This window comes from Haliotis rufescens, unplaced genomic scaffold (assembly GCF_023055435.1).
Source record: "Haliotis rufescens isolate VD_foot unplaced genomic scaffold, xgHalRufe1.0.p SCAF_6, whole genome shotgun sequence".
NCBI lineage: Eukaryota > Metazoa > Mollusca > Gastropoda > Lepetellida > Haliotidae > Haliotis > Haliotis rufescens.
Genome location: NW_025964334.1, coordinates 24,988,146 through 25,012,567, shown reverse-complemented (window position 1 = coordinate 25,012,567; position 24,422 = coordinate 24,988,146). Strand labels below are relative to the sequence as shown.

Sequence of the window (24,422 nt, the reverse complement as noted above, 5' to 3'; positions counted from 1 at the left end):
GCGATGAGATATGAATGGTTTCCGTAGATATCTTGACCTGTTCCAGGTGGGATAATCCCAGACATTGAGCCTCCTGACCTATAGAAACTTGATCCCTGTAGTTTCAGGTGGCTGATCATCACATGCCAGCACAGCCCTGGCCACACATGCAGCTTACACGAGGAATCCTCGTCTTTGATAATCTCACAGGCATGGCCTCTCCAGTGTGGTGTTACTGCTGTACTATGGGAGAGTGTGGACAGATTCTGTCTGTATCACACACTACCAGACCTACATCAGTGATATCTGTTGAGAGGTGATACTGTCTGTATCTCACACCACCAGACCTACATCAGTGATATCTGTTGAGAGGTGATACTGTATGTATCACACACTACCAGACCTACATCAGTGATATCTGTTGAGAGGTGATACTGTCTGTATCTCACACCACCAGACCTGCAGCAGTGATATCTGTTGAGAAGTGATACTGTCTGTATCTCACACCACCAGACCTACATCAGTGATATCTGTAGAGAGGTGATACTGTCTGTATCTCACACCACCAGACCTACATCAGTGATATCTGTTGAGAGGTGATACTGTCTGTATCTCACACCACCAGACCTGCAGCAGTGATATCTGTTGAGAGGTGATACTGTCTGTATCTCACACCACCAGACCTACATCAGTGATATCTGTAGAGAGGTGATACTGTCTGTATCTCACACCACCAGACCTACATCAGTGATATCTGTTGAGAGGTGATACTGTCTGTATCTCACACCACCAAACCTACATCAGTGATATCTGTAGAGAGGTGATACTGTCTGTATCTCACACCACCAGACCTACATCAGTGATATCTGTTGAGAGGTGATACTGTCTGTATCACACACCACCAGACCTACATCAGTGATATCTGTAGAGAGGTGATACTGTCTGTATCTCACACCACCAGACCTACATCAGTGATATCTTTAGGGAGGTGATACTGTCTGTATCTTTCACTACCAGACCTACAGCAGTGATATCTGTTGAGAGGTGATACTGTCTGTATCTCACACCACCAGACATACATCGGTGATATCTGTAGAGAGGTGATACTGTCTGTATCTCACACCACCAGACCTGCAGCAGTGATAGCTGTAGGGAGGTGATACTGTCTATATCTCACACCATCAGACCTGCAGCAGTGATATCTGTAGGGAGGTGATACTGTCTATATCACACACCACCAGACCTACATCAGTGATATCTGTAGAGAGGTGATACTGTCTGTATCTCACACCACCAGACCTACTGTGGAGATGTATGTTGATTGGTATTCTCAAAGTGCATCATGATTATTGAGGTGTACTTGATCACATAATGTTCCTTAAATTTGCCCATTTTCCAAAGGTCACAGACAATGCGAAGGAATTGGCTCAATGTGGCTCAAGATATCGTGGATATATCTCTATGCCACCATGTAATGTCCACAACAAAAGATTTCTCAGTTACGCAGTTTCTTCTATGTAAGACTCAGAACTTATCGTCAACCCTCGTACATGTAGATGTATATGTAGATGTTAGTGTTGATGTACACGTGTGTGTAGCTGTGTGTATTTGGATCCTGGACGGATGGGGAATCAGGCCTGTAGTGTTTTATTGATGAGGCCAAAGCAGTCACATACATGAAGTACCTAGGATTCCACTGACACAGCTGGCGGGAAGGTTGTGGTGCACTGTGGATGGGGACTTACCAGGTATCTCAGACACAAGATGTCTTGTATATCGATATACTACCACTGGAACAGCCAAGCAATTCCTGTAAGACACAAGATGTCTTGTATATCGATATACTGCCACTGGAACAGCCAAGCAACGCCTGTAAGACACAAATGTGTTGTATATCGATATACTGCCACTGGAACAGCCAAGCAACGCCTGTAAGACACAAATGTGTTGTATATCGATATACTGCCACTGGAACAGCCAAGCAATGCTTGTAAGACACAAATGTGTTGTATATCGATATACTGCCACTGGAACAGCCAAGCAATGCCTGTAAGACACAAGATGTCTTGTATATCGATATACTGCCACTGGAACAGCTAAACAATGCCTGTAAGACACAAGATTTCTTGTATATCGATATACTACCACTGGAACAGCCAAGCAATGCCTGTAAGACACAAATGTGGTGTATATCGATATACTACCACTGGAACAGCCGAGCAATGCCTGTAAGACACAAATGTGGTGTATATCGATATACTACCATTGACAAGTCTAGCTATGCCTCAAAAGCGCCAAATGTGGTGTATATCGATATACTACCATTGACAAGTCCAGCTATGCCTCTTTAGCGCCAGATGTGGTGTATATCGATATACTACCATTTACAAGTCTAGCTATGCCTCTAAAGCACCAAATGTGGTGTATATCGATATACTACCCCTGTACAAAATTCCCAGAAACATTATTGCTTCATATGTAGATTTTGTTTATTTTCATTTCCATATTTTTAAAAATTAATGTGAACTTTGTATATATCTGACTTTGATTTTAAAAAAGGAACTGTATGTTGATATAAAAAGTTAATTGTTTTAAAATGTTAATATTACTTCTTTTTGTTAATTTATCTATAATTAGAACTGGCAGATCCATGTATGAAGTACTACAAAAGTCTAAACCACAGTGACCCTAGAAAGAGTATTCTTTCATAATATGAAATACTCATCACTCACTAACTCTATGAACTATAAGTGCCGAGTCAAACATGAAAAGAACTATGTAAAGCTTCAAATATGTAACAGGGATACAGGAATAAAAAATATCAATTACAAAAAAAACCTCTATGATCTATATGAAGACCTGAAAGTAAGCTGCGGTTGAGTAGTGCCTGGGAGTGCTGCTATGCAGTCTGGGTGTAGTACGTACCAAGCTGCATGAGTGAACAGGAGCTACAACATAGCAAGGACTGACGCTGGTATATATAGTGACACATGGCCTGGCTTAATGATCATCATTGACAACATGTGTTTATCGGGTTATCTGGGGTACAGTGGGGCTTCTGGAAGTCTACACAAATACATGGCTATTTTAGGATATGGATGTATGAAATAGCTGATTGAGGCTCTCATGGGAGAATAAGATGTTGGTTATGATCTTATAGTGGTGGGAGGCACTGAGTGAGGCCCTGTTTGGGTTTAAGAAACTCTGATCAAGGCTTGCATGTTGTGTTGATCTGGTGGCTCCCTGTTGTCAAGCTTTGTCCATCTGGTGGCTCCCTGTTGTCAAGCTTTGTCCATCTGGTGGCTCCCAGTTGTCAAGCTTTGTCCATCTGGTGGCTCCGTGTTGTCAAGCCCCCTCAACCTGGTGGCTCCCTGTAGTCAAGCCCCATCTATCTGGTGGTTCCCTATTGTTAAGCCATGTCCACCTTGTGGCTCCCTGTTGTCAAGACCTTGATCTGGTGGCTCCTTGTTGTCAAGCCCTGTCCACCTGGTGGCTCCCTGTTGTCAAGACCTGTCCACCTGGTGGCTCCCTGTTGTCAAGTCCTTGATCTGGTGGCTCCCTGTTGGCAAGCCCTTGATCTGGTGGCTCCCTGTTGGCAAGCCCTTGATCTGGTGGCTCCCTGTTGTCAAGCCCTTGATCTGGTGGCTCCCTGTTGTCAGGACCTTGATCTGGTGGCTCCCTGTTGGCAAGCCCTTGATCTGGTGGCTCCCTGTTGGCAAGTCCTTGATCTGGTAGCTCCCTGTTGTCAAGCCCTTGATCTGGTGGCTCCCTGTTGGCAAGCCCTTGTTCTGGTGGCTCCCTGTTGGCAAGCCCTTGATCTGGTGGCTCCCTGCAGTCAAGCCCTTGATCTTGTGGCTCCCTATTGTCAAGCCCCGTCCACCTGGTGGCTCCCTGTTGTCAAGACCTGTCCACCTGGTGGCTCCCTGTTGTCAAGTCCTTGATCTGGTGGCTCCCTGTTGGCAAGCCCCCTCAACCTGGTGGCTCCCTGTTGGCAAGCCCCCTCAACCTGGTGGCTCCCTGTAGTCAAGCCCCATCTATCTGGTGGTTCCCTATTGTTAAGCCATGTCCACCTTGTGGCTCCCTGTTGTCAAGACCTTGATCTGGTGGCTCCTTGTTGTCAAGCCCCATCCACCTGGTGGCTCCCTGTTGTCAAGACCTGTCCACCTGGTGGCTCCCTGTTGTCAAGCCCCACCCACCTGGTGGCTCCCTGTTGTCAAGCCCCATCCACCTGGTGGCTCCCTGTTGTCAAGCCCCATACACCTGGTGGCTCCCTGTTGTCAAGACCTGTCAACCTGGTGGCTTTCTGTTGTCAAGACCTGTCCACCTGGTGGCTCCCTGTTGTAAAGCCCCATCCACCTGGTGGCTCCCTGTTGTCAAGCCCTGTCAACCTGTTGTCAAGCTATGTCCACCTGGAGGCTCCCTGTTGTCAAGCCATGCCCACCTGGTGGCTCCCTGTTGTCAAGACCTGTCCACATGGTGGCTCCCTGTTGTCAAGACCTGTCCACCTGGTGGCTTCCTGTTGTCAAGCCCTGTCCACCTGGTGGCTTCCTGTTGTCAAGACCTGTCCACCTGGTGGCTTCCTGTTGTCAAGACCTGTCCACCTGGTGGCTCCCTGTTGTCAAGCCCTGTCCACCTGGTAGCTCCCTGTTGTCAAGCCCCATCCACCTGGTGGCTTCCTGTTATCAAGCACTATCTACCTGGTAGCTCCCTGTTGTCAAGCCCCATCCACCTGGTGGCTTCCTGTTGACAAGACATGTCCACCTGGTGGCTTCCTGTTGTCAAGACATGTCCACCTGGTGGCTTCCTGTTGTCAAGACATGTCCACCTGGTGGCTTCCTGTTGTCAAGACCTGTCCACCTGGTGGCTCCCTGTTGTCAAGACCTGTCCACCTGGTCGCTCCCTGTTGTCAAGCCCCATACACCTGGTAGCTCCCTGTTGTCAAGACCTGTCCACCTGGTAGCTCCCTGTTGTCAAGCCCTGTCCACCTGGTGGCTCCCTGTTGTCAAGACCTGTCCACCTGGTGGCTCCCTGTTGTCAAGCCCCATCCACCTGGTGGCTCCCTGTTGTAAAGCCCCATACACCTGGTGGCTCCCCATTGTCAAGCCTTGTCAAACTGGTGACTTCCTGTTGTCAAGCGAATGAGTCAAGTCGCTGAACCTGACCTCCATTTTAATTGACTGTTACGACAAGCATTTGTTAATGGCAAACAAATTCTACAGTAAATTGCCATAGATTAACCAACAGACAGACTTGATAGTAGCAAAGAATCTGCAAGGGTGGCAGACGCTGAGCATGTCAAACTCTCTACTCACATACTTACATACACTCTCCCAGCTCCATCTCATAGATGTCCAGGGACCCGTTGCATGCAATGGATTCTTACCCCTAAGTGTGATGCTCCGTTATTGTGCCATCAATAAGCAAGTATGTATTGTTATTTTCATCTTTCCAGTCGGTTGTAAACACTATTGCTCTTCCCTAGGTGTTCATGGTAGGTGCATGCTCCCATCATGCACTGGGACCCGAAGTTCAAGCATTCACACAACATCAACAATATTCACTGCCACCAACGGGCACACTCCACCACTTAAAGTTATATAGTACATTCAATTTCATCAACAGGTGTACATTTTGCTTTAGTTTTTCCTGGGGTAACGGTTGGCCCAGTCGTCTAAGGCACCCAGTTTGCTGTGCAGAGTTGAGTCACTTAAACACACCATTAACCTTGAATATGGGTTTCAATCCCAGATCACCCTGATTATGTTTCTAGGTTTGTCAGCACTATACCCATGCTGGTGGGTTTCACCAAAGTGGTAGATGTCTAAGACCTGTGGCACTTTGGGGGCAAATGAAGGTGGGACAGGCCAGGTGGGGCCAGGTGAGATAGTACAGGTCCACAGCAAGGTGGGACAGGCCAGGTGGGGCCAGGTGGGGCCAGGTGAGATAGTACAGGTCAACAGGAAGGTGGGACAGGCCAGGTGGGGCCAGGTGGGGCCAGGTGAGATAGTACAGGTCAACAGGAAGGTGGGACAGGCCAGGTGGGGCCAGGTGGGGCCAGGTGGGGCCAGGTAAGGCCAGGTGAGATACTACAGGTCAACAGGAAGGTGGGACAGGCCAGGTGGGGCCAGGTGGGGCCAGGTGGGCCAGGTGAGATAGTACAGGTCCACAGGAAGGTGGGACAGGCCAGGTGGGGCCAGATGGGGGCCAGGTGAGATAGTACAGGTCCACAGGAAGGTGGGACAGGCCAGGTGGGGCCAGGTGGGGCCAGGTGAGATAGTACAGGTCCACAGGCAGGTGGGACAGGCCAGGTGGGGCCAGGTGGGGCCAGGTGTGATAGTACAGGTCCACAGGAAGATGGGACAGGCCAGGTGGGGCGAGGTGGGGCCAGGTGAGGCCAGGTGAGGCCAGGTGGGGCCAGGTAAGGCCAGGTGAGATACTACAGGTCCACAGGAAGGTGGGACAGGCCAGGTGGGGCCAGGTGGGGCCAGGTGAGGCCAGGTGAGATACAACAGGTCCACAGGAAGGTGGGACAGGCCAGGTGGGGCCAGGTGAGATACTACAGGTCCACAGGAAGGTGGGACAGGCCAGGTGGGGCCAGGTAAGGCCAGGTGAGATAGTACAAGGCCACAGGAAGGTGGGACAGGCCAGGTGAGGCCAGGTGGGCCAGGTAAGGCCAGGTGAGATACTACAGGTCCACAGGAAGGTGGGACAGGCCAGGTGGGGCCAGGTGGGGCCAGGTGAGGCCAGGTGGGGCCAGGTAAGGCCAGGTGAGATACTACAGGTCCACAGGAAGGTGGGACAGGCCAGGTGGGGCCAGGTGGGGCCAGGTGAGGCCAGGTGAGATACTACAGGTCCACAGGAAGGTGGGACAGGCCAGGTGGGGCCAGGTAAGGCCAGGTGAGGCCAGGTGGGGCCAGGTGGGGCCAGGTGAGGCCAGGTGGGGCCAGGTAAGGCCAGGTGAGATACTACAGGTCCACAGGAAGGTGGGACAGGCCAGGTGGGGCCAGGTGGGGCCAGGTGAGATAGTACAAGGCCACAGGAAGGTGGGACAGGCCAGGTGAGGCAAGGTGAGATACTACAAGGCCATAGGAAGGTGGAAAGAGGCCAGATGCTCTGGGTGTTACTTATGAAGCACCAGTTGCATCAGTTGTGAACTCCCTATACATGTGTATGTCTCTGGTTTGTGTTGGTGGCAATCTGGCGATCTTGGTGTGGCAGGTCTGAATTACACTTGGCTAGCGTGATACTCCACTCCAGAAGCTGGCTGGTTGGGACTGCCATGGTGTGTGTTTACACAGTGTACCTGTTGACGACATTGTGTTGTAATTATAGACACACTACTCAGCCTACTTGGGATTAACTGTTACTTTGTGGGGGGAAGGTGCTGGCTGCCAGACACTGAGCAACCAGGTCGGGCTGGCTCCTGGAAGTACAACAGGAGTCATGTTTGTGTTTCTGTCATGTGTGTCTTGCCAAGGAGTCAATGGTGTATTTTTGTGCACAATCAAAACATTTTTTTAGGGATGCATCATTGATATTCGTGTGTGTTGTGGAGAGGGAGGGGATGTTTGTTAGAGACAGGATATGGTTTTGGTTGCTGATTCAAGACGTTACAATTTTCTTCTGTAAAATGGACAGAGTGTCCAATGGATGGTCCAACAGTTGTCCCTACTCACCCTTTCTGTTACCTGCCGCCTCAGTGGTCTTGTGTAGAGCGTCCGCCTGGACAGCGGAAGGTCCGGGGTTCGATCCCCGGCCGCATCATACCAAAAGATGTTAAAAGATGGTACTTGTTGTTACCCTGTCTGGTGCTCGGCATTAAGGGGCTAAAATAAGGACTGGTTGGCTCGGTGTCAGTATACTGTGTCTGAGTGGGGTATTCATGTTAAACTGCGGCATGGTATCTCAGTGAGCTAGCACTATAAATCGGCATCAGTCCGGACTAGTACAAGCAGCCACAAACACACACACACACACGTGCATACACGTCGCTATATAAGTGCAATAATCTTGGACGCGACGTTAAACCCAATTTCACCTCGCCTTTCTGTTACCTACCTGCCTCGGACTGACATAGGTGGTCTCAAGAGCCGACCAACTTTTAGGAGGACCCAAACATTTTCAGTAAACCTGAATATTTTATATGATTAGTATTCTTGGAAAAATATGGTGCTTATACCTATCTTCAGTGTTTGGAACCCACCAGGTGAATGTTGGTTACTATAATCACAGTTGTCATATTTCGGATGATCATATTCTTAAGTTCCTTTATGTGTCTGTATCCTATTTTGCCCCCAACACATGTAACACTTTTTCATGACCCCTCCCCCAAACACATGTAACATTTTTTCATGACCCCAGCCCCTGCTATGATAATTGACAAGTCCCTCCCAAATTATTTTAAGAAATAGAACTGGGTCTCTGCCTCCCCCCTCTCCCACCCCAATATATACCGATACAGATTATTGTTTTTCTTAATGGATACCCACATTTATCTTCAAGCAGGTTATTTTTTACCAAACATAAGTACATGATTTTATGTTTTTATCATTTTCATGATATTACATTGATAATATTGACAGTGTAGCATGTCATCAATATTTACTTTTCATATCAGACTTGACCTTGATGTATTGCCATTGGGCCATGGACACTTGTGATCCAACAGTTGTTAGATCAATTGTTACTTTTGCTGAAGGATATTTTTACTATGTACATAAATGTATGATCCAGCAAGTTAGAAACATACCAGGCCCCCATTAACCTACAAGTTGAGACAACTGAATTTGACAAGTTTGAACCATCCATGAACTGAATCCGTTTGCATTGGCAACTGAGACTACTCCTGCTCTTGGCAAACACCCTGCCCACTTAGCTATTTCACTGCATTCAAAGAAAATCGTAATTAGATTTATGAATACACATGTATTTATTTTCATGGAGAAAGTTATTTTTGTAGTTTCTAGTTTTAAAATAGGTTGTGTTTACTCTGCTTTGAGTGTCACATGACGATGGCTATTTTGACAAAAGCCGGCCCACGTTAAGTTATACACACACTGTAAGGAAATGTTCTTCAAGTTAAAAAGTAGCCAATTTGAACAGAAATATCCAGTCTGTGGAGTGATGGGTATTACAGCTAGATTGTTTAGGGTCCACCCAAGACAGACATGGTATCTTCAGACTGTTCAGCAAGATAGAACTTCTATGATGTAAGTGTTACACAGGAAGAACATGCTAAGATAACGTGGTGTGTATTTTAGCCAAGTGAGGGGGGAAACCAAGGTACAGCTCAGCTATTGTAAGAGAGAAAAGTCACCTGTGTGCATGTGCATGTGTGCGTGGCCAGCAAAAAACTTGAGTCTGGACCAGACAATCGAGTGATTGATTCTGTGAAAAATGAACCACGCCATGGGGTATGAAGACACTATATCCAACAAGTCACTGAGCCTGACCACCCAATCGATTTGATTGCCTCTTACAACCAGCATAGGTCGCTAGGGATCTATTCTAACCTGGAATCTCTGTAGGGTGATGGATAATACACAATGTTCAGTTAAATTGGGGCCCTGAAGATCCGTGTTGGAATAGGTCTTCAGCAACCCATGTTTGGTAAAAGGCGACTATGCTTGTCGTAAGCGGCGACTAACAGAATCGGGTGGTCAGACTCGCTGACTTGGTTGATGCATGTCATTGTTTTCCAATTGCGTTGATCGATGTTCATTATGTCAATCACTGGATTGTCTGGTCCAGACTTGATTATTTACATCTTGTCGTAAGAGGCGACGAGCGGGATTGGGTGGTCCGGCTCGCTGACATGGTTGATGCATGTCATTGTATCCCAATTGCGTTGATCGATGTTGATGATGTCAATCACTGGATTGACTGGTCCAGACTCAATTATTTACAGACCGTCATCATATAGCTGGAATATTGCTAAGTGTTAAACAACAACCAGCCAACCAGTTAAATTGGGCTTTCATCTGGGGTAAGTGATGTGAGTGTGGGGCAGAGTGATGGGTCTCGGTCAGACAAAACAAGAGGTTTGTGTAGATGGGGATGCATGCCATGGTGTAGCTAGGGAGGTCCTGTTACTGCAACACATCAAAGTACTGTCAACACTCCAGCCATTGTGGATATCTCATCTACAATAGTCTGCCTTTGCAACATGGTAACCTTGAGTGACTTGTAGGGCTGGGACGAGTCCAAATTTACTACCTGGGTATCCGACCCCCTATTACCCGACCCTACCCGGGTACCCACTGCAGGTCTCAAGTTGGGAACAAGATGTCTGATTGGGAATTGTTTTACACAGCCCTGGCAAAAACTATTGAGATACATTTATCAAACGATCAAATCATGCGTTCACTGAAGCTGACTGAAGCTTTATCTTTACTCAAACATATACAAGTCAAAAGGAATGTGTGCATCGCCAGAAAGAAATATGAACATTAGGGACTTGTAGTAACCACTGAGATATAGTGAGTTTTTGTCATGAAACAATATATCACGTGACTAACCACGGGTCCAGGTAGTCCTCTGGGTACCTGGATCCTACTCAGGACCTACCCGACCCGGGTACCCAAGTTACCCGTCCCAGCCCTAGTGACTTGGAGTACACTATGTGCTAAGGCAGGACTGGCTTAGCAACTCATTCTGTAACGCTACCTATAGTTTGCCAATTCTGTCCATTATCTCCACACCAGTAGGTTTAACATTCTCAGAGGCAGATCTATGATTTTGAAGGTATTTGAGGTGCACATTGTGTAAGTGATGAACACAACGTAGAACTGATTCGGGTTGACCCATAAAGTGTCTGAAGATCCGTGTTAGAATAGGTCTTCAGCAACCCATGCTTACCGTAAAAGGTGACTATGCTTGTCGTAAAAGGCGACTAACGGGATCGGGTGGTCAGCCTTGCTGACTTGGTTAATGCATGTCATCGATCCCAATTGCGTAGATCGATGCTCATGATGTCAATCACTGGTCCACACTCGATTGTTTACAGACCACTGTCATACAGCTGGAATATTGCTGAGTGCGGCGTTAAACAACACAACAAACAAACAGGAATAAGAAGGTAGGAGGATGAATGTGCACACTCCTTCTCTGGATCTCTGCCAGTGACTCTGATCATGTAATTGTCAAGTCAATAACACAAGTGTAAACCTTCTACCTCACTAGATAAACCAGAGCTTATGGTTTCAGTTTTGTGACCAGACATGTGCGAGGCAGTGGTTCTATTTCAAACCCACAACATATTTAAAGGAACCAATCATGACATAAAATACAAAAGAAAAAACTATCCACACATGAGTTTATTAACATATAATGCCACACATATACAATCATTGACTCATTTGGGATAAGTGTGATTATTTGGCAAATGTACAAATTTTTTTTGGTAGCTCAGACCTATGTGTAAAGCGATTGGACTAGAATATAGGCATGTGATATCTGTGGAAATCATTGTTGTGGTTGGTTCAGTAGCTTCTTCCAAAGTGTTGTCTGGCTTAAACATAGATCTGTTTGTCATGGAGCAATATATACACGCTCATCATTTAATGACAAACTGGATCTAGTCCAGTTGTTTTATGCGTCGGTCTGCGCAACAAATTGCCAAATTGAAAAATAAAATCTTCAGCATTTGTTATTCCTTGTCACAATTTACCAATTTAATTATAGTTTTACAAATAACTCTCCCCTAAGTATTACAAAAGTGAAGTGAAGTGTTTTCCAGAAAAAATTTTTTGTTTGTTTGTAGTTTTGGTAAGTTTTTTATTCAAAGAGATTATCCTCAGATCAACAATCTGCAACTGATTAGATTATACTTTGCCTCTTGCTACTTCATAGCATGGACACTTAATACGATCTATATTTAGGGTCCATGTTCATACTGACCAAGGAAATCTGTTCAAAAGACTGAACCAGCCAGGCCTAACACCCGCAAAATGATGCTGTTATTCCCAAATAGTGTATAGTGAGCATATGATTGCAGTACCTATTGTATTATTGTTCATGTAGTGTCTTAACCCTACTGTATACTGTCCAATATGGAAACTTCTGTACAATATTCATTTAAGTCAACGCATGTAATACATTATCCTCAAGTATGAAGAGTATATTGTCTCCATTCTATCAAGATAAATTTCCTAGATCTGTGCTCTACCATAGTTTCATTTCTGAAGTGACGTCACCAAATCCATCACTCCTATTGCTAACTTAGCACAGAATTTCTTTTGCTTGAGAGAGTAATTTGATTGGACAGCAGTATCTTAATGTTGTGCTTTTTTAATCAGGCTAAAAACAAACCTATTGTAGCAAATGGGTCCCGGGTATTTATCACAATAAAATGGAGACATTACACTGGATGTACGTGGGTGAAGATACATTGTTTCGGCACGAGTGACTACAGCCGAGTGATACACAACGTCTCAAGAAGTAATCCTGACCCTGTCCTCCTTATGTTTCAGCCTGAGTGACTACAGCCGAGTGATACACAACATCTCAAGAAGTAATCCTGACCCTGTCCTCCTTATGTTTCAGCCTGAGTGACTACAGCCGAGTGATACACAACATCTCAAGAAGTAATCCTGACCCTGTCCTACTTATGTTTCAGCCCGAGTGACTACAGCCGGGTGATACACAACGTCCCAAGAAGTAATCCTGACCCTGTCCTCCTTATGTTTCAGTCTGAGTGACTTCACCCAGGTGATACACAACATCTCAAGAAGTAATCCTGACCCTGTCCTACTTATGTTTCAGCCCGAGTGACTACAGCCGGGTGATACACAACGTCTCAAGAAGTAATCCTGACCTTGTCCTCCTTATGTTTCAGCCTGTGTGACTACAGCCGAGTGATACACAACGTCTCAAGAAGTAATCCTGACCCTGTCCTCCTTATGTTTCAGTCTGAGTGACTACAGTCGAGTGATACACAACGTCTCAAGAAGTAATCCTGACCCTGTCCTCCTTATGTTTCAGTCTGAGTGACTACAGTCGAGTGATACACAACATCTCAAGAAGTAATCCTGACCCTGTCCTCCTTATGTTTCAGTCTGAGTGACTACAGTCGAGTGATACACAACGTCTCAAGAAGTAATCCTGACCCTGTCCTCCTTATGTTTCAGTCTGAGTGACTACAGTCGAGTGATACACAACATCTCAAGAAGTAATCCTGACCCTGTCCTCCTTATGTTTCAGCCTGAGTGACTACAGCCGAGTATACACAACATCTCAAGATGGCGGAGGGAGGCTGTGCAACATGCTCCAGATATATGCTCATTATCTTCAACTTCATCTTCTGGGTAAGAGTCTTTCGATGAGTCAGCAGCCCAGATTAACTGTGTCCACTGTTGAGTCGCACTGCAAGCTTGGCACTTTTAATCAACCAGCGACCACAATATGTGGTACAAATCCATACCGTTTCCTATCATACATGCGCATGCATATTGGTGTCCAGTAATGCAAGTGTGTCCCCAGCCAAAGCACTGTGGATGCACACGATTTGTTTTGGGTGATATCAATTGTAAAAAAAAACGACTCAGCTTTTATCATTGCAAGTGCAATTTTAGTTTCACAAACAAACTGCTTCGAGGCTCCCATTTTCTTTTTACAACAAGGTAGCAAATAGGTAAGCATCATCGCTATATTAGTGTAGCAGCCATCACATTTCCAAGTCCTGTGATGGGATTCGAACCACAGACCTTCTGATCAGAAGTCGGACGCCTTGTCCATATAACCAAAGAGGTTAACCCCGTCAGCAAGCTGACAAGGTAAGAATGTCATCTGTGGGATGACTCCACGCCCTGCTACATACTTCCCCATCAACAGAAGGCACGTCCTGGGCCGCATAGTATTGTACTGAGTCTTATTTTGCTCAAATTTAATATGAACGTGCTCAGCCCCACGTTGGGCGCCAATGTAGTGGCCATTAAATTTCAGAGTCCCCTGATGGGATTCGAACCACAGACCTTCTGATCAGAGGTCAGATGTCTTGTCCTCATGACCTAAGAGGTTAACCCCGTCAGCAAGCTGACAAGGTAAGGATGTCATCTGTAGGATCTAGCAGAGACAGGAGTCCAGTCTACAGCCCAAGGGACAGGAATAATTCTTTGGGCATTCCAAGTGGCATGTGATCATGTGCACAGTGCAGAAATATGGTGAAGTTAAGTTAGGCTTGGAACTAAGAGGAGGTAGATGGGTGACCACGCTCAGAGGTCTTGCATGACTCTTGAGAGTTTCTAGCTCTTCTGTCCTACCCCCCACTGAATGACAAGTTACTGAAACGTGTGTCATCTCCATGACAAAGGTGACTGTTCCAAATAAGCCTCAGTTCACCCATCAGCAACTGGGTACCTGGTGGGATGAGATGGTAATGTGAATGCAAAAACATATAGCCTCTGAAAGGCAGGCTGTATACTTCCCAGGGAGCTGAGAATGTAACTTGAGTGCACACTGATCCAAAATCAGTGGTAATCACTGTGTGGCACCCTGAACACACTTCAAGTCTTGGATACATGGATGGGTGAATGAATTATATCTCCGTTCCAGTATTATATGTGTTTGTTTGTTGTTGTTTTTTGTTCTTTTTTTACGCCGCACTCAGCAATATTCCAGCTATATGACGGCGGTCTGTAAATAATCGAGTCTGGACCAGACAATCCAGTGATTGACATCATGAACATTGATCTACGCAATTGGGAAACGACGACATGACAAGTCAGTGAGCCTGCTCACCTGATCCCGTTAGTTGCATCTTACAACAAGTATAGTCGCCTCTTATGATAACCATAGTCACCTTTTACGGCAAGCATGGGTTGCCGAAGACCTGTTCAAAGGCGGATCTTCGCAGGTTTTCATAGAGATAAATACCCTGGACCTATTTGCTACCATAGCTTCACTTTCAGTCTGATTTGAATGACATAAGGCTGAAAAATGACTCTCCAATCAAATTACACTTTGAGTGATCCAGCTAGGTCTTGGGGGTATTTCTGGTAATACCCTGGAAATGTGATAGACTGGGTGATACCACTGAGGATGCCTGGAGGACTTAGTGCATGTTCACTGTGCTGCAGAGAGCACCATCTAGCTGCATGTGTACAGCTGCACTTTGTGCCAGTGTTTTCAGGATGTGCAGGAAGCAGGACACATGGACATTGATCAGGCCTATACATTCAACGTTTTTCTTGGGCACAGCTGTGTCTGACACTGCAGAGTTGTGTCCCTTTACTGTGCCAGGTTGTTCTGGGACACAAGTGAATCATTAGTCAAGGTTGCTGCAGTTCTCTGTGCAGAATTATGTCCCTTTACAATGCCAGGATACAGACAATGCTTATAGTATCATCGTCTTCACTCAGACCCATTCATTCCACTTAATTTTACATCCTGCCATGTGTAATGCTGTGGCTCTATCATATTTTGGGTTTGAATCCCAGATTTGTCCTGATTATGTTTCCAGGTTTGTCAGCACCATACCTGTGCTCATAGGTTTCACCAAAGTGGTAAATGTCTTAAGACCTGCATCACTTGGGCTTTTCTCCCACATTAAGCTGACACCCTGTGATACAACTGAAATACTGTTCAAGTGGTGTTAAACCTAACACATTCTTTCACTCTTGTTCTACCAACTTCGAAATGCCAATGACAGAACACTTTTATGGTATTCCACCCTTTGAAGTAGTCATAAGTTTCAAGCATTACCTCTGCTGTCTGCGAGCAGGGCTACAATGGACAGAAAGAAACCAGAGACAACTGATTATTTGTTTATCTGGGACCTGCTGTGTACTAACGTAACTCAATCACTCATTCACTATCATGTCTGATACCATTAAACTGAGTGATTTTATTTGTCACCATTGTAGAAGTAGTAGTTCTCTAACAATCTTCTTGGTCTACGGAAAATTAATATGAAGAGTGGCAACATGGTGGGATTTGGATTAGCCCTGTGAAGATTCCGGGTTAGAATTGGCCTTTGGAAACATGTGCTTGTCATAAGAGGTGACTAAATGGAACAAGTGGTCAGGCTCGCTGACTTGGTTGGTACATGTCATTGTATCCCAATTCCATGGATATATGCACATGATGTCAATCACTGGATTGTCTGGTCCAGATTATTTTCAGACCCATAGTGCTGGAATATTGCTGATTGTGGCGTTAAGCAACAAAGAAGCCTTTTGGACTGGTGAATGTCTGGTATATGTAGGATAATAGAAACTGTGAATTGTCCACATTGTAAACATACTAACATTTACTGTTGTATTTACATTGTAACGGCAGATACAGCAGGATGATGTCAATGTCTGATTTGTGTGTTGCAGATCTCTGGAGGTGCTATCCTTGGAACAGGAATATTTGTGTTGGTGTCAGATGAAGTGGATAAGTTCCTCAAATCCATTGATATCGGTCTGCCCGTAGGATTCCTGTACACGGCAGCCTATATTATGATAGCCGTGGGAGCGTTTGTGTTCTTCGTGGGATTCTGTGGCTGCTGTGGTGCTGTGCGGGAAAGCGCATTCATGTTGGGAATTGTAAGTTTATCAAACGGTTTAGTTACTTGTTTTGAGAAAAAATCATTATTACATGTATCTGACCCCCCTCACTGTACTGATCAACGGCCTGTTTCACAAGGCAGTTTTAGAGATACATTTGTTAAAGTGTTGGACTTATGATCGTCATTGTAGCACTACATCTGTTTTAAATCTGTGTTAGAGTGTGGGAGTTACGCTCATCATAGCACTACTACTGTTGTAATTCTATTTTAGATTGTGTGAGTTATGATCATTGTAGCGCTACTACTGTTGTAAGTCCATGTTAGAGTGTGTGAGTTACGATCATCGTAGCGCTACTACTGTTGTAAGTCCATGTTAGAGTGTGTGGGTTATGATCATTGTAGCGCTACTACTGTTGTAAGTCCATGTTAGAGTGTGTGAGTTACGATCATTGTAGCGCTACTACTGTTGTAAGTCTATGATAGAGTGTGTGAGTTACGATCATCGTAGCGATACTACTGTTGTAAGTCTATGTTAGAGTGTGTGAGTTACGATCATCGTGGCGCGATGACTGTTGTAAGTCTATGTTAGAGTGTGAGTTACGATCATCGTAGCACTACTACTGTTGTAAGTCTATGTTAGAGTGTGTGAGTTACGATCATCGTAGCGCTACTACTGATGTAAGTCTATGTTAGAGTGTGTGAGTTACGATCATCGTGGCGCGATGACTGTTGTAAGTCTATGTTAGAGTGTGTGAGTTACGATCATCGTAGCGCTACTACTGTTATAAGTCTATGTTAGAGTGTGTGAGTTACGATCATTGTGGCGCGATGACTGTTGTAAGTCTATGTTAGAGTGTGTGAGTTACGATCATCGTAGCGCTACTACTGTTATAAGTCTATGTTAGAGTGTGTGAGTTACGATCATTGTGGCGCGATGACTGTTGTAAGTCTATGTTAGAGTGTGTGAGTTACATAGCTCTATAACTGTCATAAGTCCATGTTATGAGTGTGGAAGTTAGGATCATCGTGGCTCTACGACAGTCACAAGTCACAAGTCTATGCTGGAGTATGGTTATTACACCATTATTGCACTAAGATTGCTTCTTGAAATGGAACCAAGACTACTGATAATAACTGCTCAGTGAGCTCAGGGATGACTTGCAGTCAAATTGATATTTATAAGTCTGAACAAAAGTGCTAACATAACTGATTAAGATCTGATTATTGACTAATTCAAAACCCAGGCACCGTCATGGGGCTCCAGCAGATTATTACGCCATTATTCAAATCTAGTAGGCACCTACAGTTTGTTGCTAACCTGAGGGTATTCTTGGTTAGAATTGGTCCCCAGCAACACATGCTTGTCAAGCTGGCAATATGGATCAGGTGGTCAGACTCAGTGACTTGGTTGGTTGCGTGATATCAACCACTGTTTTGTCTGATCCAGACTTGAATATTGCCATGTGTGGCGTTAAACAACAAATTAACAAAACATCAAACTTTTATCAGGCTTTTTCTTTTGTATGGGGCATGGTAGCCACATGAAGGTATTATAAAAGGTGCCACAACGGTCAATGCAGAGTTGTGTCCCTTGGCTCTGCTAGGATGTGTAGTCCTAGGTTAAGGGTCCCAGTTTCAGTTTTGTGATCAGTAAGCATGGGATTCACCAAAGTGGTAAACATTTAGGAAAAACTGAACTTTGGACCCCATATTGAGATGACATGCTGTCCTATATACTATTCAAAAGAAGTTAAAAGAGCACTCAATTTTATTATTGTCAAGTCATGAAAGATTAACAATACTCATTGACAAAATCAAGTGCTCTTTAACTTCTTTTGAGTAGAATAATTTTAATATTGCTCGTTATTATGGGTGAGACTGAATCAGGATATCACTGGATGTTATATTGCTGGAATTTGGTTAATCGCCTTCTCACTAACTCAAGCACTTCTCTTTGAACTGACTGAGAACCCTTCCCATGATTCATTGTGCTAAGGTGGACATTGTTGTTGCAGTACATCTTCTGTATGGCGGTAGTGATGTGTGGTGAGCTGGGAGCAGGCATCTACGTGGCGGTTGAGAAGGGATATGTAAGTATGGATGCTGTGTCTTGCATTCTTGCTCTAACAGATATTGTCATTGATATTGGCAGCCATCTTGGATTTTGGGCATAAATATAATCATTGCCCTATGTTTCAGGCTTGAGCCAAATTTTTTACTCAACTATGTTGGCTAATGAATATGTAGTGGCAGTAGTACCCGGACAGCGGTGGTAGCTGAACACTCACCAAACATTTATTTATAGCTAATAAAGCAAACTGGTAATATCCAAAATTAACAGGCAAGCTCTTTCCACCAATGCCATTTAAAAATTCGTCTGCTAGAGATAACTATCTAAACAAACCGTCCAGGATCACCTTTTCAACGTGATTGCCACGCCCCTACATTGTCTTACATTATTGCTAAGCAATGTTGTTTCTGGTTTAAGCTAGTGTTTTCTGCATGACTCATTTTAAATGAACTTTGATGTACGATAGAACTTTAAGTGAATGTCACGGCATTCCATGAAAGACTATGGGTCGTACTATTAAAGCGATGTCCGAATACTACCTTGATGTAAAAAGTGGTAAGGTAGTACTCAGACCTTTTTTTTTTAGATAAACAAAAAAATATCTTCACATTTCAACATATCAGACTTTTTTTTATTGTTCATAGCAATATTTAAGTTAATATAACTTAAAGCATCATTATTAAAATAAGATGGAAATGAAATATTCATTATGATAACAAATAATTCTATTTAGATGTCTATGTACAACCTATTCCTATATTAAGGTAGATTTTCTTAAAAAATGTTCTAGTGTAATTATCTATTATTGCATTTTAGTTTTTCGGATTTTTTGTAATATCTGTAAAATCTATTCTATTTATTTAGATCTACTGACATGTTTTACAATAACATGTAGGAAGTGAACCAACATGAGTGTAAACCTTTGTTTGACCTTGAAATCTAAAAACGGTAGTTGAAGCAGTCAACGCTCGCGGAATGTCCGCAAGAAAAGCTAATGTATCTTACGTTATTCCCCAAGCTACACTCTGTAATAAAATAAAACAAAAAGTGCCAATGGAATATCAAAACGATGAAGAGGATCAGCTAGCACAGTGGGTTGTGCAAATTTCAAAGATTGGGTACGGTTGTGCCAAAATAAAAGCATAATGGCGTTGGTCATATGTCAATTATTGTGTGAAAGCGCCTTGATCCCGATTCCGTTTCATGATTACCTGATTCCTGTTGATTCCAAGTTTTTGTAAATCCTATTTTTAGATGAGTGAGTGAGTGAGTGAGTTTGGTTTTACGCCGCTTTTAGCAATATTCCAGCAATATCACGGCGGGGGACACCAGAAATGGGCTTCACACATTGTACCCATGTCGGGAATCGAACCTGGGTCTTTGGCGTGACAAGCGAACGCTTTAACCACTCGGCTACCCAACCACCCCTATTTTTAGATGAATAAATGGCAACTTCCATGAGGCTTGTGATTCCTTTTGATACCTATTTGACCCTACTTTACAGTTATATCAATACAACTACATACAAGTATCTAAAATTCATAGATGACTATTATAAAGTTGGATCTTACATTCATATACATTACCTAAACATGATTATATTGTTGCATATGTATGTTCATGTACAAGATATAGCTGAAACACCATGCATTATTGTAAACTTATATACAAGTATATTTTCTTTCTCGCGATAGGTATCACATTTGTCACGTGATACCACATGCATTCATGGCCTTGAAGATGGTTCTTGAACCTGACAACAGGTTTGACATGAATGGGGCCCACATAAATTCAAGTAATATCATGATGCCAGAATTTGTGGATATGCACAGATATCACGTAGAGGCGGAGGTGGGACCGCCATCACATAGACAAGTAGTTCGAGATATTGCTGGCATCATGGTCAGTTGTGTAACAAGACAGTTACTGAAGGTTTTAGCTCAATGTTTCGGGACAACAAATTATCAGTATGACTATGACCCCATTTTACATTGAGAGGATGGCCATGATGGCCTTACAAGAGGTAGTGGTCCTTGCTAGGCAGTTTTTTATGTTTTCAAATTTTGGCTGAGAGGCATATTGTTCAAGAACGTATTGAACGTAGAATGCGGGGGTTGATCAGGATCATAGTTGGTTTTAATTCTACGTTATTAATGTAGATTGAGATTACAGCAAACTGGGAGTGACATTGATATTATTTTTTAGAAATTGTTCAAATTTATTGTTTACCGCATCTGTTTGAGCAATGTACCAGTCTGAGCCAGCTACGTTAAACTAAGCTGTCATATAGCTGGAATACTGCTGGGTGCGGTGTTAAACAACAAACAAACAAACTATCAACCACAGGCTTAGAGCAGACTCAGTTAGGTTAATACTAATCATAATCATGTAATTCATGTATCATGATGCTTTGCTTGTTTCACAAGTCGATGTGTTTCGCATGTCATGTTTCACATATTTCAGTTGGAAAGTGAAGGTCATGGGGTGCTGATAGACACAGTGAAGAACTACACAGGGGCAGGCAACTCTACCATTGACTTCCTACAAATTGAGGTGAGTGTTACTCGGACTGGAAAACACAACATAAATCACCATTGCCCAATTAATGGTACAAGTATGCATGAACAATTTATGAATTCTAATGGCTTAACAACACTCTGCCTCATAACCCAAAGTATCCTTTTCAACTTGTGTACATAGAGGATATTATATTCTACATAGAGGATATTATATTCGTGTTCATACTAAGTTTATGACACGAGTGTCTAAATTCAGAATTACCAGAATTTAGGCATGAGTTTCATAAACATGGTATCACATGAACATGAATATAATGTTCAATTCATTACCAGAGAAGATGTCTACACACAGAGACAAATTTAAGTGTTCATCTATATGGACAACAAGTCGCAACAGCAGCGGAACCACAATTTGACAAATGACGTCGACAATCTTCGGCTAGGACATCGTGTGATGTGATTCCGACCTCACATCAAAATAAGATTGGAATGACGTCTACAATGCCATCCGGATGATGGAAACAATACGCTGTGATATGACCCTAGGGCGCATACGATTTTTATGAACCCTGATATGTTTGCCCTCGTAGGTAATAAATATATTCATTTTCTGTTGGAATGCAGACATCACACATACATGAACTCTACTGCAGTGAGTAATGCATAAAAAGGGCTCTACATCTCACTTATTGTTAATAAGACATGTATATCACTGTTATGCAGCACTTGGCAGCACACACAAAGGTACAAATTGGAAGTCACCTAAACCAGAATTTTAAGTAGAATTTTTTTTTTTAAATGTGTACTCATTGGTCTAAAAATACCCAATAGACTGGACCCAAGAGAGTTAAAATATATTGAATACCTGAAGAAAACTGTCAATACCCTATGTGAATAATAATTTCTTGAGCCATTGAGTTTTTACTCATAAGTTATCAGGAGCCCACATTCCTACTCCAAGGCCAAGCATTGAGATTCTGGCCAAATCAGGTACCGTATTCGACGTAATAAGTGCCCAGGGCGCTCTCAAAATTAGAAAAAGGGGGCGCTTATTAGAATATAAGTTTGGTGAGAAAAAAACCCAGAGATGAAAGATCGTAAATTTTGTGATTTATGCTGACAGCCTGAAAAGATACAAAAGAAAAGTCTGTGTGTATTACACGAGTGCATATTATACACGAATAAATAAGTGTTCATTGATCAGTCGGAAGGGGTGCTAATTGGGATTGTTCTCTAGCCAATATATTAGCAAATATTGCCGTGGGCGCTTATTAGAGCGGAGCGTTTATTATGTCGAATACGGTAATATGACAGCCAGCCTTATCACTCACATCACATCACATAGCTTAGGTGGACACTGTGGTGTACCTGCACCTGTCACCCTTCATTACAACAAGTAGTCAACACAGCCGCTCATCTCTACACTGACTGATAGTCTGTCATGCAGACCCTGAACCAAATATATCCAATACAGCCCATGCAAGTCTGTAATGTTTGGCAAGTCAAGATTACTTCAGTATGAAAATGGAGAAAGTCTCTGGGCTCCTTTTTATTATATTTTATAACTATAATTTAACTACTGTTTTTTCTGTAAAATATGTTCAATTCAGAGACTAGATGTTAGTCTAACTGACTGATAGTCCTGCACTATGACTGGAGTATATAAAGAATAGTGAAAACAGCAGAAAAGAAAGGGTTCTTTTGAAAAATAAATTACAATTATTTTAAAGAAATGTTTTCATATTCTAAGTGTTAATCTAACTGACTGAATTACGAATGTCATCATCTTTTGAAAACGAATCAAGGAACAGAATAATGGTGGTCGTAGGGTATATATTCCCTGAGTTTCTCGCAAGAAAAATATTTCTGATTTACACATACTCATACTCATTTAATCAAACAGTTCACAAACCCAAGTCCCAAGTCTAGGTATCTACAATGAAGACTTTTTATTACCATCCGCACTAAACTACACAAGATGATCCTTGTGTATGGTTAACTTGTGTTATTCAGTACAGATTTGTTGATATACTATTTGCAATGACATGAAGATGTGTGTTCATGGGGACAATTTTATCATTTATAGGAGCCATTGAAAACCCTGTGTTTTAACGGAATCTGCGGTATCGTGAAGGGCATTATTGCGAGGGATGACTGTATGACAAACTTAATAAAATAACATAAGTAACCTGTATATAAGCTGTTATCATACCTCCAAGTCAGAATGTTGAATGTTGGTCCACGTGATCTTGATACAATACTATATCTCCAGCCTTGGAGGGAAATAATTTCTCAGTGGGAGAATAAATCCCTTATACCCCACCACGAGCAAGTCAGGCTGCATGTGGATTTCTGAGAGGCAGAATAAATCCCCCATTGAAACAAAAAGCTGCACGGTTTTCAATGAAAGTCACGTGACATAGCAAAAGTAAACCTCAGCTCAATTGAACAGCTGTTTTCTACCAATATTGAATTTGTTTTAGTTCTTTTACAATGTCATATTTAAACATGTCAGTAAGATAATTCAGAGACCATATTCCGATATATAGTCTCTGGATAAATTCATTGTAGCATGATCACTTGGGGCACATGGGGTTTTTGTGTGTCCCTCGTTAAGTTTTATACCACTCGCCTCTGGCGACACATAAATCCCCATGTACCCCTCGTGATCCTGCTGCAACTTATAGTGTCCGACTGTTTCAGTTCAACTGCTGCGGAGCTGACAACTACACAGACTATAGGAACAGCGAGTGGGTGTTGAATCAGATGCCACCAAAGGTACTTCCTCTTGTCAATTTCTGTATAATTTCAAGAAATAAATTATTTATCATATAATGGACAGTGGTATTGATATAATAATCCGATCTGATAAACTATATACTAAATTGGGTGGTGTACTCAAACATTCTATTCATATGGCTTTCTAAAAAGACACCATTGAGTGAAAATATATCTTAATCATGGATTGTTTTAAGAATGACATTATACCCTCGTGTGGTTTGTTCTTAAGCTGTTAAGTAGTCTATTACTGGCAGTGTTAAAAATTCAGATAAATTCCACCCGAACAGCTGGACTGGCTAGCCTTATAAATTGTCAATCAACTTAGTTGCCGGTCCTGATTTCTTTTGTTTGGACTGGACAATAAAGAAAATAACTACAGATGAGAATATTTGAGATCATGCATCGCTGATATATTGCAAGACGTCTGCAATATTTTACAATCGGGTCGTTGTCTTATAGCCGTTCACCATATAAGCTCCTCTCCTTTATTTTGCTTACTAAATCTACAAAATAATCAACCAGACCTTCGGAACTGCATGTTTTAAGTTGCAGTCCATGACTGTCAGGAAGGCTGGTACTTTGA

General features: G+C 43.2%; 2 protein-coding genes across 5 annotated transcripts in view; one reads left to right on the top strand and one right to left on the bottom strand.

Annotated features, from left to right (window-relative positions):
* LOC124111428 (CD151 antigen-like) overlaps positions 1 to 24,422 on the top strand; it is a 64,991-nt gene that overhangs the window by 34,912 nt on the left and 5,657 nt on the right. For all 4 annotated transcript variants that reach the window (XM_046471127.2, XM_046471129.2, XM_046471128.2 and 1 more), the window contains 5 exons: positions 13,180 to 13,283; positions 16,296 to 16,505; positions 18,484 to 18,558; positions 21,003 to 21,092; positions 23,762 to 23,836. In XM_046471127.2, the coding sequence (XP_046327083.1) occupies positions 13,218 to 13,283; positions 16,296 to 16,505; positions 18,484 to 18,558; positions 21,003 to 21,092; positions 23,762 to 23,836 (516 nt within the window). In that variant the 5' untranslated portion in view covers positions 13,180 to 13,217. The remainder of the gene's footprint in view (positions 1 to 13,179; positions 13,284 to 16,295; positions 16,506 to 18,483; positions 18,559 to 21,002; positions 21,093 to 23,761; positions 23,837 to 24,422) is intronic.
* Positions 6,073 to 8,054, bottom strand: LOC125374820 (foot protein 1 variant 1-like). The gene is made up of 3 exons (XM_048386480.1): positions 8,038 to 8,054; positions 7,347 to 7,402; positions 6,073 to 6,944 (listed from the first exon to the last, which is right to left on the bottom strand). The coding sequence occupies exons 1-3, from the start codon at positions 8,052 to 8,054 to the stop codon at positions 6,073 to 6,075; spliced, it is 945 nt and encodes a 314-aa protein (XP_048242437.1).

Coding starts and splice junctions, on each gene's coding strand:
- LOC125374820 (XM_048386480.1), bottom strand. Junction 6,945..7,346: donor CAGCACCTTCCCCCCACAAA/GTAACAGTTAAT, acceptor GTGGACCTGTAG/TATCTCACCTGGCCTTACCT.